This window comes from Balaenoptera physalus, assembly GCF_965194825.1.
Source record: "Balaenoptera physalus genome assembly, chromosome: 3".
NCBI lineage: Eukaryota > Metazoa > Chordata > Mammalia > Artiodactyla > Balaenopteridae > Balaenoptera > Balaenoptera physalus.
The window spans coordinates 11,506,106-11,521,834 of record NC_138890.1 but is presented as its reverse complement, the minus strand read 5'-3'; the positions used below and the strand labels follow the sequence as shown (position 1 = coordinate 11,521,834).

Below are 15,729 nucleotides of genomic sequence, written 5' to 3'. Positions count from 1 at the left end.
ACTACCGAGGGCTCGGGGCAGGCAGAGCTGGGACTCAAACTCAGACTGTGATTTCCCCCTCTGCATTGTGCTTCTAGGGGAGGAGTATGGGCATATATGTCTGTATTTCTTTATTTCTTTTCTATTTTTAATTTTTTTTCCTGCCTATGAACCTAAGGTAAAGGTACTTTCAATTCTGCTGCAAGTTTAGATAAAATTTTATGCATTCCCCCCCTTTTTATTAAAAAAAAAAAAGCCTCAGTTTTGTTCCTATTAAATACAAGTTTTTTAGATACAGGTTTCTAAACCAGACTGTTTTCCTTCTAATGAGGTTGCGTTTTGGCCCCTCATGTTTGCTCTGTGCACAAAGCCCAGTTCTGCATGGCTATCTCTGTGCTGAGTTTCCCGCTCTGGGTCGAGAGGGGATGGATGTTGTCATCTCGCTGGATGGAGTTGCTGATGTGGTAGGTGCAGACCTAGAGCAGGAGGGTGGAGCATGGTCCCTGCTGCCTCAGGCCACGCCTGTGGGTCTGGCTCATGACATTTGGTAGAACCATGGGGAAAGGTGCAAATTCCTACCCACTTGGATTCACCTAATAATTTTCCTGTTTGAATATCACTTTTGCACAGATACTGGCCCATTTGATAGGACCCAGATAGGACTTTGTTTTGAAATGAGGCCACTAAGAAAGGGGATCTCACAGATCCCTTTGTCTTCTTTTTGGCTGTGGTGTGGTGTAGACGGAGGCCTCTGATGGGGACCCACGCTGATCACCAGTGGTCTTTATGAGGCAGGATGGGGTGATCTGCTCCTGAACAGTGTGACGGTTCTTCAAAATACCTGACAGTTGGGTGTAATAGTGTTGTAGAGCCAAATCCTGAACAAGACAAAGATCAACAGAGGTGGAGTGTGCTTTATTAGAAAGGGAGCTACGGCTAGGAAGGGTGGGTTCTGCAGATCTTCTACCTTGGCTCCAGGTCTTGTCCACAGGGGTCACTTCTCATCTACTCCTCTCTCCTTCTCTCCCTCCCTCCAAGCATCAGCCCACACGTGCACCCATCCATGGATGCGTGCGTCCACATCCACGCACCCATCCATCTGTGCACGCATGCATCAGTGCACTCAGGCATCCATCCTTGCATCTGTGCACACACTCATTCACCTGTGCATCCCTGCACCCACGCATTATGCCTCCATTTAGTCATTCAGAAGCATTTTTCGGAGTCTGCTCTGGGCCAGCTTTGTACTGAGCACTGGGAAGATGAGGATGAAATTAAATACAGTCCAGGAGATCAAATAAGTAAGTAATAGTTAAGGTCTTAATATTTATTGAGGGCTTAGTATGTGCTAGATCCTTTTCTAGCGCTTTGCAGGAATGAAGTCACCAAGTACTTGCAACTACTTTGTTATGGATGGTGTCACTTCCGTTTTCCATGTGAGGAAATGGGGGTCCTTCAGAGTCACTGGTTAGTCGCTCAGGGTTGCATGGAGAAGGGAATGAGGTCCTGGTGGTCCCCAGAGCCTGCGCTCTTCCCTGGTGCTCCCCACCCCACCCCCCCCCAACCATTGCCTCCCTGATAATCACGGTTCTGCTTGCTGGGGACAGTGGTAGAGGGGGAGGTTCCTGACCCGCCTGAGCAGAGGGGTACAGGGCAGGCAGGGAAGGCTGCCTAGAGTAAGTGCCCCTGGGTTATAGCCTTTAGAGGGAAGGAACAGGTGGCAGATGACGGGTTGAGAAGGCCGGGCACAAGACAGCATGAGCAGAGGCAGCCTGGCACGCTGAGTAGGGCTGATATTCTCACCAGGCAGTTCTACCCCTGGGGAATGTTGAGCAGTATCTGGAGACGTTTTTGGTTGTCCCACCTGGGTTGGGTGTTACTGATATCAGGTAGGTTGAGGCCATGGTTGCTTCTCAGTATGCTGTAATGCACAGGATGTCCCACCACAGAGATGATCTGGCCCCAAATATCAGTGGTGCTGTGGCAGGGGAGGACTGTGGAGTCAGGAAGACCTGTATGTGCCGTATTTTTGGGAACATTACTCTTCTGAGCTTCTGCTTCTTAAATTGAGACCAAAGACATAAAACACTCAGCCCAGTGCCAGACACCTTTAAAAGGGCATCCATATGCTTGAGGGGACTGTGAACAGTTAGAAGTCCCTGGAGATCAAGGTGGAGTCCCAGGAGACTGGGCTGGGGTTGAGGGACCAGCTGAGGGCACAGTGGTCTCCATGTGCACAGGGGCTGGATGCCATCAGCAGGGTGAAGTGGGGTGAGAGTGCATTCTAGAGCAGGTCCTAGGTTACCCTGGGTACAGGACTGGAGGCAGGGAGGCCAGCTGGAAGCTCTGGCCTCTGTGGAGTGTTAGAGAGGCCCAAGCCAAGGGCACAGCAGCAGGGGGTGAAGAGGAGGGTCCACATGTGAGAAACATCCCTGGGCTCAAGGTCCTAGTGATTGATTGGGGGGCGGGTACCAGCATATGTAGCATCACGAATGGACCCTGGGCTTCTGCCTGGCTCTGGGCACTGGTGCCATGTGCAGCACTGTCCAAGTCAGACAGGTCGCTGGTCCTGGAGGGCTGACTTGGGTCAGGAAGCTAGTGCCTTGGTTGTACTTTAGAAAACCCAGCACACAGCCTTTGATCCATGCCTGCCTTGTCTTTCAGGATGCTAGGTCGGCCTGGCATATTTTGTGGCATCTTTCTCACCATCCACTGATAGGGGAGAGGAGACAAGATCCCACAGACCTACTCAAATGCATTCCCGTGGCCCTGCCGTGAATGGGGGCAGGGGCTAGATGTGTGTGTGTCTGTGTGTGTGTGTCAGTGGGGGCGGGAAGGTGGGCTTGTGTTCAGAGCAACACCTGCACCAAAACCAAAGAATCTAAAAATCAGGGTGGACGTGATTACAATCATGATCATTTGTTAGAGAAAATGAATGTTAATATGGTGGAAAGGATCTTGGAATTGACAGTACTTCATTGGATGATGGTTTTTCAGAGAACCTACAGACTGGTTCTTAAATGCATTTTGATTGCCTTGTCTTAACCCTGGTGTGCAGTCAAAATCTGAGTTCTGGTGAGCATGCGTGCTGCCACACAGGCCCTTCCTCCCAGCAGTAACCCTCGGTACCGGCCCCCGCTAAGCCTTGCTGCTGTCTTCCCTTGCAGGTCTGGGACCTCAGTGACATCGACAAGGATGGGCACCTGGACAGAGATGAGTTTGCTGTGGTAGGCCCCTGCTGTGACTCTCTTTTCCCACTCTGCTGAGGAAGGAAATGGGCAGCTCATGTGGGGGTTTCTTGTTTAATTTTTTAAATGTTTATTTTGACATAATTTGGGTGTAATTTGACAGAGAATTCTTTTGAATCTTCACTTAGATTCCCCAGTGTTGCTGTTTTACTACATTGTTTTATCCTTCTCTTTCTCTCCCCTTCCCTCTCTCCTTCTCTCTCATTTGCATATGAATGTATACATGGATATGTATACACAATTAATTTTCCCTTTGAACCATTTTGAAGTAAGTTTCAGACATGGGCCTTTTCATCCTGAAATACTTCAGTGTCTATATCCCCAAACCAGAGAATTCTCTTATATAACTGCTGTCCAATTCAAAATCAGGAAATTGACATTGTCTAGTTTATTACAGTATCTATTATGATAGGTTATGTCATATATGTTATATATTACTATATCTATTATTATATTAATCTATTATCTAATCTAAGGATAGTATTCACATTTTGCCAATTGTTCCCAAAATGTCCTTTATAGTGAAAGACTACAGCCTCATGTTCTTATAATCTAGATCAGCTCCTGCATCTGTCTTTGTGTCTCATGGCCATGTGGGCATTTTTTTTTTTTTTTTTTTTTTTAACTTTGGGTTTATTTATTTATTTATTTATTTATTTATGGCTGTGTTGGGTCTTCGTTTCTGTGCGAGGGCTTTCTCTAGTTGCGGCAAGTGGGGGCCACTCTTCATTGCGGTGCGTGGGCCTCTCTTGTTGCGGAGCACAGGCTCCAGACGCGCAGGCTCAGTAATTGTGGCTCACGGGCCTAGTTGCTCCGCGGCATGTGGGATCTTCCCAGACCAGGGCTTGAACCCGTGTCCCCTGCATTGGCAGGCAGATTCTCAACCACTGCGCCACCAGGGAAGCCCCATGTGGGCATGTTTAAGGCCAGTGGTTTGTAGCGTCTCCCTCGGTGCGGGGTTGTCTGCTGTTTCCTGATGATGATCCAGGCCATGCGCTTTTGTGTGGCAGGTCCCCACCGAGCTGATGCTTGTTCTCCCAAGGGCACATGACATCGATAGGACATGTGATGTCTCATTACGTGTCTTACTACCTTGATGTCAACCTTGACCTGACCTTGATCAAGGTCGGGGTGGAGGCTTCAGGATTCTCTCTTTTCCTTCGTGCTCAATCTTTCATGAGAGACACGTGGAGACTGAATACCCTGTTACCCCTACCACTCTCACCCGCTAGTTCTTGCATCCTCCCAGCAGTCTCGCCTGAATCAGTCAGGTTTCTGGTAGTTGCCAGATGATGATTTTCTAATTCTGTCATTCCTTGCACATTTTCTAGCTGGCCTTCTACTGTAAGGAACTTGTTCATATCAGAGTGGACTTATGCATATGTCCTCTGTTCTCTGTTCCATGGTTTATAATCCTTTACTGGCATGATTTATTTTGCCCAGTGGGAGTTCCTCCCAGCTGACTCCTTTGTCATTTGGTCACATCATATCATTCTTGAGCACTTGCTTACTTTTGGCATGATAGGATTTTCCTGGCTCTTCCTGTACATCCCCTCTCTCAGCTCCATCATCAGCCATTTTTCCAGGGACCTCCAGTTCCTTATAGTGGAGAATGGTATTAGAAACCAGGATCTGGGCACTGGGGTGCTCAGTGCCCCTGGGATGCCACTGCTTCCAGGCCTTCTCAGCAGACAGAGCTGGAAGTAGGTGTATGTGTAGACATGCCCATCAGGTGCGGTAGCAGCCTGCCATCTACTTCCACGTCTGCTTCTGTTCATGCCAGAGCCCTGACACTCCCACCCTCTTCTCCTTTTAGCAGCAGTGCTAGATCTATGTGAGGATTGGGGCTATTGTGTCCTATGGGCTGCCTTCCCATTCAGCTGCCCTCCCTCCACACCCCTGTAGCTCCCCATTCACCTCTCCCAGCTGCCTGCTGCGCTGACTTTGCCTGGCTCTCACCTCCCCACCCTGGGCCCATGTCATTCTGTCCCTCTTTTTCTTTCTCCCTTCCCCTCTCCTTACTCACATCTTTGATCTTTCTCTCCCGCTCATGAGATTTATTCACTCATCTCATTCTGTTAAATCTCAAAGTAGAATAAAGTAGCTCCTTGTAGTTAAGGACAATGCTCTAATAAATAGTAATTAAGTTCAAGCAAAAAAAAAAAAAAAAAGCTGGGAATTCCTAAGTAATAGAAAACGATGAACTATATCAATGTCCCTAAGATACATCTTCTGTTTTAGGAATTTTAAATGTCTTTAAAATGTGATTTTACAACATACAAATGAATGAAAGCTTATTATCTTACTATACTATGGTGTAAAGCCTTTTAGATTTTAAACTTCTAGGTTAAATTTAAACCATTTGCCAAGGAAATTATAAATTTCTCTTACAATTCCACTCATAATCCCTTACACCCCATAGTACTCAGTTGTGTTTTTTTCCCCCACACATCGACTCTGTTTTGCCTTTTTTACTTTGAGCATTTTCCATGTTTCTCCATCATCCTGTTCTTTTCACTAGCTGTCCATTATTATTTTTTTTATTGTGGTAAAATACGCATAACAAAATTTACCATCATAACCATTTTTATTTAATTAGTTTTAAAAATATTTATTTATTTATTCGGCTGCACCGGGTCTTAGTTGCGGCATGTGGGATCTTCACTGCCGCGTGTGGGATCTTCGTTGTGTCATGTGGGATCCTTTTAGTTGCGGCATGTGGGATCTAATTCCCTGACCAGGGATTGAACCCCTGCCCCCTGCATTGGAAGCATGGAGTCTTAACCACTGGACCACTGGGGAAGTCCCATCATAACCATTTTTAAGTGTACGGGTTCAGTGGTATTAATACATTCACATGGTTGTGCAACCATCACCACCACCCATCCCCAGAACTCTTTTTACCTTGTAAAACTAAACCTCCGTCCCCATGAAACACTAACTCCCCATCCCCCCTCCCCCAAGCCCCTCATTATTTGTTTTTATATTTCTTTTGATGACACTTGACTTCAGGTGTTAGTATCATTGAACTGCCTTTGGGGTGGTCCCCAGGAACGGGGTGATTGGCTTGGAGTGAACCCAGGAACACGCCTCTCTCCTCACAGCCTCATGAGCCCTGAATTTCTACTTTTGTTTTGTTTTTATCATTTCTCATCATTTCAGCCAAGATTTATGTTCTTTTATAAGTGGGTCTTAGAGTTGTGTCATTTTGTGTTTCTTTTCATCACTAGCTGAGTTTGGCATTTAGTACAGTTTTTAAGTGACTGTAAATTTTTACCTGTGTTAATCTGTCGGTAGCAACTTAAAGACTAGTTTGAAGTGGGGGGCGGTTGTAATTTTGGTTTTGTTTTGTTACTTTTTAAAACAGACTTTTCAATCCTTGTTTTAGACAAAGTTTATTTTCCCCTGCCTACCTCGAGCAAGAGAGCCACCTGTCCATCCTCAGCACACACACCCTTTTGGGTAGTTTTCTGTCTCCTGAATATCTTGAAGTACAGGCAGCTCTCATGGTGTGTCTTTTTTTCCCCTTCCAGTTTTCTTGAGATGTAATTGACAGACAACACTGTATAGGTTTAAGGTGTACTATCATGGTGAGTCTGTAGACTTCCAAGTTCCAGTACTTTGAAAGTCGTCAGCCCTGGAGACAGTGGCCTTGCTGTGTGGCGAAGGGACATGTGTGGAGTCTGGCATGATTGGATTCCTTTTGTACTCATTTCAGTCTCGCATGATTAAACATACGTCTTAGAAAATTATGCATTGGCGGTGTAGCTCATCAGAAAGGTTTATTTTTACTGTGTTCCGTTTGGAAGCAACCTCAAAAAGAGCAGTCTTCATCACATCACTGCAGCCCCTGAAAGAGCTGCCCTCTGCCCACCCTGGCCCCGGGCCTCGCCACCTGAACGCCATTCTCTTTTGTGCTCACAGGCCATGCACTTGGTGTACCGAGCCCTCGAGAAGGAGCCTGTGCCCTCCGCCCTGCCCCCATCCCTCATCCCACCGTCCAAGAGGAAGAAGACGGTGTTCCCGGGAGCTGTGCCCGTCCTGCCTGCCAGCCCCCCACCGAAAGACAGCCTCCGCTCCACGCCTTCCCACGGCAGCGTCAGCAGCCTGAACAGCACTGGAAGCCTGTCTCCCAAGCACAGTATCAAGCAAACACAGGTACGGTGCCCTCTGCATGCGTGGCCACATCTCTGAGTAGCTGTTTGCACTGTTGTGTAGAGTCCCAGCAAGATGTTTCTCAGCACAAGTAGTTCGTGACCCAAGAAGGGTAAAGTCTGTGATTAAATTAAATCTTTACAATAGGTGTCTTAGTCCTCTCTGGCTGCTGTAACAATGCCGTAGACTGGGTGGCTTCTAAACAACAGATATTTATTTCTCACAGTTCTGGAAGCTGGAAGTCCAAGATCGAGGTGCCGACAGATGCGGTGTTTGGTGGGGCAATTCCTGGTTCACAGGTGGCCGTCCTCTTGCTGGGTCCTCACATGGCGGAAGGGCCATGGAAGCTCTCTGGGGTCCCTTTTATAAGGGCACTAATCCCATTCGTGAGGGCTCTGTCCTCACGACCTAATCACCTCCCAAAGGCCCCACTTCCTAATACCATCACAATGGGGCTTAGGACTTCCAGCATATGAATTGAGGGGAGGGGGGGACACAAACATTCAGACCATAGCAACAGGGATTCAGAATTAAGTTTCTCACTCACTTACATATAAATACCACCTTTCCCCAAGCACACCCAGCACTACTCACCCCTCTGCCCCTCCTGCCTCAGGCAGACCCTCTGCTGGGAGGGCGCGTCCCCTGATTGCATATTGAGGCACCTGGCATCATGAGACCTCTGCTCATGGGGCACCTCATCTGGGGAGCCTGGTGTGACCACACCCCGGACCAGCCACCCTCTACCTGCTCTCTTCTAGATTTCCCACAGCTGGCCTGTTATGCGGTTAATTATGTATCATCTGTCCAGATCCCCCCCAACCCCCCGCCATTAGCTTCATGAGAGCAGAGTTCGTTCTTGGTTATAATCTCAGCATCTAGAAGGATCTCTGGTATTCTGATGCTCATTAAAAATATGTTGAGTAATCAGGTAATTAAGGGAGGTATCCATCTCGTGTTAGGAAGACAGGAGGGGGCTCCAGCTCTCCATGTGGCAGTATCTTATATGTCAAAAAAGACGTTTCTTGTTCTGGCAAAGGCAGCATCATAATGGGCTCTTTATAAAAGGGCGCCTTGGAGATTGTCTAAAACGTGCAAGGACATGAGTTACATCTGGAATCATGCTTTGCTTTCTGCCTCATTTGTTTCAAAGGCAAAGCAATGAGTTGTGCCAAGAAGGCCAGCCAGCACCCCATGCAAGTTTTCAATGTGATAAAAATGAAAACGAGAAAGGCATAATGAGAGTGATTTCTCTTGATAGTGACATAATTTTAAAGTTAAATATTTGACTTGCAAGGCTCATTTTCAAGGAGCTTATCATATCTTAGAGTAAAAAAAAGAGATCAGAGAGGGTCAATGAGGCTTGGTTATAGGGGCTCACACAACTCCCCTCACTGCTCTGGCCAGTTGGAGAGGTGTGGCCTCCGATTGGTGAGTTGTATGCGGCTCTCTGTGAAGGAGCCCAGCCCCAGATGGCCCAGCCTGGGCACCTCTACCAGCTCACCAGCCGTGCCCGACACTTCCTGGGGGTGCTGCAGTGACTGTGCGATGGGCCCCTGCCCTCTGTGGGGAGACAGACGATAAGCAAATTGGTAAACTAAGGAAGGTCCACCAGTCGTGAGAAAGCAGAGCAGGGCCTGGCCTGGAAGTGTCGGGGTGAGGAGGGGGGCGTGCTCCCGCAGGTGGGGCCAGCTGGCAGGCTACCGCTGCTGTGGTGACATCTGAGCTAACACCTGAATGATAAGAAGCCATCTGAGGACTAGTGCATGGCAAGGCTCTGAAGTGGAAACGCTCCATGTGTCCTTGAAACAGGAAAAAGGCTGAGGCAGGGTGAGCCAGGGGATGGTGAGATGGAGTCGGAGAAGCGGGGCTGAGGCCAGCTACTTAGACCTACATGAGCTGCTGTTTTTCAAGACCCAACACCTTGAGTCTGCAGAATTCTTGCCGAAAGCTCTTAAGTACCGTAGGTTAGGCTAGATGGGGTATGTTTTACTGACAAGGAAGCAGGCGGGGCTGAAGTTGTTGTTGGGTGCAGACCAGCCAGCCTCATAATACCACCCCCTGGTGATCTGGCAGCTCTCCCCAGATCCCAGGAGCATGCTGCTGACCCCTCTGACTAGACCAGTTGTGCTAGTGGCCACTACTGGGGGTCACAGATGGGCGTGTCTGTGTCCCCTTGGAAGAGAGGCGGCTGGTGGAATCGCAGACATGAGAACGGGCATTTCTGTGGACCCACAAGTTCCATGCTTTCCCCTCCCCCACTTTCCTCATCCCCAGGGCAGCAGCACCCTACCTGGGCCCCCAGAGGGCCGCCCAGTCCAGCTCTCATGGCCATATGTGAGGGGAAGCCCCTTCCAGCCACAAGGGTCTGTTCCCTTTGACTGGAGGCCTGCAGCTGCTAAGCTGACCTTAAACCCAGCCCTTTCCAGGAGACCCAGCTCCAAGGGGGAGGTTGTCCAGTGTTGGATTTTTAGCCAAGTAGGCATCGGATTCTTGCTGCTGACATACCCTGAGACCCCCAGAAATGAGGCAGCAAGTTTGTTGTGTTTGCGCAACGAATGTCTGGACCCTCATCATCCCAGCGGCATGATCTGTTGGGGCCCATGGGACCCAGAAACCAATCCCGCCTCAGCTCAGCTTGTCTGCCCATTGCTCCTTCTTCTGTGGGCATCTCAGTGTCAGCATATGAGCTCGTTCCAGGCTCTTGACTTAAAGACAGCAAGCCTCTTCATTAAAACTCCTTTATGTGCATCTTTACGTCTCCTCTGAACTGTTCAATGACAGACCTGAGGTGACTTAGAAAATTCCTGTAATGCAGCAGGTAAAACGCTATCTCAGTTCTCGCTGCCTGAGCCTTTGCAATTTGAATCTGGTCCGTAAATTCTGATGAATTTTTTTTTGATAAATCCTTGCTGTCCTAAATCATTCTACTCCCTACCCCAAACCCTGGGTAATGTGTTGTCCCTTTCTTCCCAAAATTGCTTTCTGGATTCCTGGTGCTCACATCAGGATCCCACTGATTTAGATGATAAGAGAGACCTGGTCAGAAAAGCAGATGAAAGGAAACATCTCTACAAAAAGGGGCAGAGACGCTGTGAAACGTGCTGTGATGGGAGCCCCAAAGGTCAGAGGTGACACACCCAGAATAAGCAATTGAAGAGGCCTGCCACCAAGTGCCCAAGGGGCCTGGATGCCTCTGAGTTGGAGGTGCTCTGGCCCTGGCAGACCCTGGCATTTGCTTTTCTTAAGTAGAACTGGAGCAGGTGGTGTTAAGAGGTCACAGGTGCACGAGGTGGCCGAGCCCCAATGCACTGAAATCACAGCAGCTCGCTGGGCTCTCAGCTTCGTCTGCCACAGCAGGGTCCTCGTGAATGTGGGGCGCTCACAGGTGGTGGGCGTGCTCCTCAGAGGCCCGGGCTCCCCCACCAGCACCACAGGGCCCTGAGTGCCCGCCTGTCATGCAGGTGCAGTTTTCACATTAGCCTTACTCACTGCCTGTCAGAGCCTTGTGTGTACTGACACCTCACGGGGGGTCTGCTGTGTGGCAGGGAGTGGGGTCAGGGTCAAAGAAGGATGGAGTACAGAATCCTGGAACTGTGGGCATTGAGAATGCCCCTGCCGCTGCAAAGAAGGTCTGCAGGTGGAGGACAGAAGGCCAGGAAGGCTGGCATCGGTGCTGGGCCGGTTCTCGGGAGACAGTCCTTCCAAAATTAGTGGTCAGGGGGGTCCTCTCTGGTACACTTGAAGCCCCTCCTGGAAGGGGATCACTTTCCGTCGTGGAAGGCTTTCCTTCGTGTCCCAGGCAGTGGGGATGGAAGGGCTGTTGGTAGAAGGACCTGCTGGGTCTTTACATCCCTCTCAGTACAAAGATTTCAGGGCACTGTGATGGGATGGAAAGAGGCGCAGACTGGCCACTGGGTGAGACTGACGGAGTCAGCATTAACCTCTCTGAGCCTCAGTTTCCCCTCTTACAGAACAGGGATCCTGTCTGCCCTCTCGGCTCGTGGAGGGTTTCTGCTAAAATGAGCATGAAAACACTTTAATAGTGTGTATTCGCAGGTGATAAAAAGCTTGAGGATTAACTTCTGAAAAACCCTTTCAGCCAACAGTAAACTGGGTGGTGCCAGTGGCGGACAAGATGCGATTTGACGAGATATTCCTGAAGACCGACCTGGACCTGGACGGCTATGTGAGCGGCCAGGAGGTGAAGGAGATCTTCATGCACTCGGGCCTCACCCAGAACCTTCTAGCGCACATATGGTAAGAGCAGATAGATGGACGTCTCTTCCTAAGTACAGGGGGTCTCGCTGTGTGAAAGTAACGGTTGTGGGTGGCTCACATGTTGAGTGAGACTTGTGCTGCCTGAAGGGCCGGAGCGGGTGAGCAGGTCAGGAGGGAGCGGTAGTCAGGGCTGAGTGTGCAGACCTGTGTCCTGCATTCCGTGCATGTCAGTTCACCCTCCTCCAGCAGCAAGGTCTCCTGTTTTGTCCCTCCAGAGAGCCCTGGGGCAAGTTCTTGCTAGTGGTTATGCAGCCTTCAGCCCAGCCAGTGAGGGTGCAGGTGCTCGGCCCCACCCCCCTCTGGTGGGAGGGTGCAGTAAGGGCCCCAGAGGCTCCGGCAGGGCCACCCTGGGCATCAGGGCTGTGGCCATCTCTCCTAGAGGCCCTGCCCCGTGAAGGTCAGTGACACGGCTGGTGGCAGAGGGTGAGACTGGTCTGCACCTCAGGGCTGGTCGAGGAGCCGTCTTCACCCCCACTTTCCTCCAGGGCCGGCGGAGTGATCTTCATGGCACCGGGATGGCTCCTTTTGTAACTAGCCAGTAGTGAAAGTCGCTTCCTAGCTTTCTCAGGGGAGAAAGCCCTCCCACTTTAGAGGGCTTCACTTGGGAGTGGTAAGAAGAGAATTTCCGTGTAATTCTGGAGGGGTGAACCCCTCCAAAGAAAGCTGTGAAATTCACCGTGACTTGGGGAAATAACCATCCTTAACGGTAATTCAGAGATAGCCACGTTGCAAGGTGAGGCCCCGCTGGAGAAAACGGGCTGTCCCTTCTCAAGAAGCACACGACACCTAGTCCGTCAGCAAAAGACTGTGGGAAGACTGGCCCCTTGTGACGAGTCAGGGGCAGTCTCTATCAGGCCCTTCAGATCCAGTACCCCCTTTATCACCCTGAAATGCACGTGCACGGAATTCAAATTATACCCTGATCATAACGTACAGTAATTTATAACATGTATCTCAACCTGTAAGTGACATGACAATACGTAAATGACACAATGAAGTCACAAATACGCTTGGATTAAAAAGAAAACACGCAGAAGGCGTTGCATACAGGGAAAAAAAGGCAAGGACAGAAAGAGTGAGCTTTAGAATAACCACTGGGACAGTGAAAGAACAGTCTGGGTTTGTTTGCAGGTGGCCGGGTGTGGGAACATATCCAAAGTGGAGATAACAAGCGAAGAAGGATTGAAGGGACAAAACGAGGACGTAGGCCTGTCCCCCGCAGTGCCCGGCACCGTGCCACTCAGCGTGGTGTCAGAATAAGCACAGTAGGGCTTCCCTGGTGGTGCAGTGGTTGGGAATCCGCCTGCCAATGCAGGGGACACGGGTTCGAGCCCTGGACTGGGAAGATCCCACATGCTGCGGAGCAACTGGGCCCGTGAGCCACAACTACTGAGCCTGCGCGTCTGGAGCCTGTGCTCCACAACAGGAGAGGCCGCGATAGTGAGAGGCCCGCGCACCGCGATGAAGAGTGGCCCCCGCTTGCCGCAACTAGAGAGAGCCCTCGCACAGAAACGAAGACCCAACACAGCCAAAAATAAATATAAATAAATAAATTAATTAAAAAAAAAAAAAAGAATAAGCACAGTAATGCTGCCCTGGGTGGACGCGGACAGAGTACCCCTGCACGTGGGCCTGGGGGCCCCCGCTCCTTCAGAGACCAGGGAGCAGAGACGGGCCGGAGAGATGGGACCGCAGCCCGAGAGCTGCCGTGGGCTGGGTGTGCAGCAGGACTGGCCCTCGCCAGCAGAATCAGGAGAAATAGTTGCAGTTCGAAATTATCACACCCCGCCCTTGAACTGTGACAAGAACAAAGACATTTTAAAACCAGCCTTGAGCAGAGACATTTAGAGGGATCTCCACCAGCCCTGTTCACTCAGGGTCTGGGCCTGAGTCTGTTACACGTTCCCGGCTCTTCGCTCTGCATCAGGACATGGTTTCACTACTCTCTCAGTAACTACGTGCAGTGGGAAGGAGTCTGCGTGTTGAGTGGACAGAGTGAAGGGATGACATTTTTCACAGATGTGGAGGCCTTGTCCTTGCTGCATGAGGCTTCCCTTCCTGTACGGCCGGCTCTCGGTGACCACGGGTGTGGCAGAGCTTCCACACTGCCTTGCCCATGTGCCAGGACACCAGAAGGCCACGAGGGCGGGGTCACCTTAGCAGCGAGGGACTGTCCGCTGTGTAGCCATGCCTGGCTTTCCAGGCCCCGTCCCCTCATGACAACCCCAAATGCTGCTTGTCATCCCCATTGAAGACCAGCGGCCCAGGCCATTCAGATAACCCAAGGCTGCAGGAACCAGCTGAGGGTCTGAGTGTGTGCACTCGGCTCCAGCTTCCACTTACACAGGAATGTGAATCGCATCCACTGCCTGCACACCATCAGAAGCCAGCTGCGTGTCTCCTGGCTGCTAACAGGGCTTCCCAAGGGACCTCGGTCCATGGGTGGGGCTTGGCGGTTCTCCAATTGGGAGAAGAGCCCCCTCCTGCCCCGACGCGCTGGTGGGGGGGGTTGGTACTGCTCCCCAGGAGGGGGATGTTCAGTGGAAAAGGAGCTGCAGCTGTAGCCCGTTGTTTTTATCGTTTTCATTGTCCATTTTTTAGAAGTGTGGGTTCCGTGTACTTGGAGCCGATTCTGGTGTTTGTGATGTGTAATTAGCATCCCCACATTTCTCCCAGGGCCCTGGCCGATACGAGGCAAACGGGGAAGTTAAGCAAAGACCAATTCGCGTTAGCTATGTATTTCATTCAGCAGAAGGTCAGTAAAGGCATCGACCCCCCTCAAGTCCTCTCGCCGGACATGGTCCCACCTTCAGAGAGAGGCACTCCCATCCCGGTGAGTAGCCGCTGGCCCATCCCTATGGTGTTTGCGTCGCTTCCCTCACCCCGCCACCAGGTGGCGCTGGCAGCCTGCCCAGCCTTCACTAGGGCCACTCGGGGTGTGTCTGGGCTGCCCAGATGGTTCGCAGGTTGGGGGCTGGAGACAGATGATTTTATCCCTTATTCTAAGACCTACTAGCCCATGCTGTGCGGTGCGGGCAGCTAGCCAATTTGTAATTCTTTGTCTGAATTTGGTTGCAGGACAGTTCAAGTTCTCTTGGATCGGGGGAGTTTACTGGTGTGAAGGAACTTGATGATATCAGTCAAGAGATCGCCCAGTTACAAAGGTATGTTAAAGCGTCTCCTTCCCTTCAGATTCCAACCAAATCTACATCCCAGGTTGTTATCGGAAGTAGCAGAGGCTTGTGAACCACGTGGCGAGTTGACCATCACGAGTTTGTTCAGCAGAAATGAAAGGACACAGATTCTCCTGAGTTCCTGAATTGAGTTAATGAGCTCGAGTACTGACATCCTCAGTGGGAGCCGGTGTGGGCTGTGGGGTCTCAGACACATTGTTGCTAGGCAGCCACAGGGCTCCCCGGCCTCAGGAAGGCCTTGTAATTTCTGAACACATACAGTGACTGAGTCTCAGGTAGTGACACTGCTGCTTAGGAGCAACAGGTCAACTCTGAGTCTCAGGCCTTGTGTCCAGGTTTCTGTCTTCACTCCCAGCGCCCACTGATTTGGTTTCCCCACCTGTAAACAAGGGCTTTGGATGGGGTGTCTGTACTCTCAGAGTCTGGCATAAAAGAATACATCTACTTCCTCTATGCCCCTGTGATCTTCTGCAGAACACCATCCTCTTACCAGTTAATTCTGGGAGGAGGGCTGGGGGGTGGGGTGCAACGAGCAGAAGGGCCAAAGGCACCCAGCCCTCCACGGGAGAGGGACTGTTTCTTGACCGAAAATGAAAACAACATTACTTTGCCAGAGCGAGCTGGATCCCACTCACAGCTGGATGCCCCTTGGGTGGTGTAGTTTGTGTCCTTAGTGGAGCAGAGCCCTGAGAAGCAAAGGCAGGTCAGATGTCATGTGAGACTGGTTAGGTGGTGGCTGGCTGGCCACAAAGCCTCAGCCTTGGCTGCCTGCTGAAGCCAGACCCTCTGCTTCGTGCTCAGCCCAGAGGATGGCTCCCATTCTGTCACCGGCTCCCTGGGGCTGTATTTCCAAACCAGAGATCAGCACGTGC

At 50.6% G+C, this 15,729-nt stretch overlaps 1 protein-coding gene across 34 annotated transcripts in view; it reads left to right on the top strand.

Moving 5' to 3' along the window:
• EPS15L1 (epidermal growth factor receptor pathway substrate 15 like 1) overlaps nt 1-15,729 on the top strand; it is a 101,028-nt gene that overhangs the window by 33,589 nt on the left and 51,710 nt on the right. For all 34 annotated transcript variants that reach the window (XR_014262018.1, XR_014262019.1, XR_014262020.1 and 31 more), the window contains 5 exons: nt 3,147-3,206; nt 7,152-7,385; nt 11,485-11,642; nt 14,340-14,496; nt 14,742-14,827. Coding sequence is in view for 30 of the 34 variants with exons in the window: in XM_082456211.1 (XP_082312337.1) it covers nt 3,147-3,206; nt 7,152-7,385; nt 11,485-11,642; nt 14,340-14,496; nt 14,742-14,827 (695 nt within the window). In the remaining 4 variants the exon portion in view is untranslated. The remainder of the gene's footprint in view (nt 1-3,146; nt 3,207-7,151; nt 7,386-11,484; nt 11,643-14,339; nt 14,497-14,741; nt 14,828-15,729) is intronic.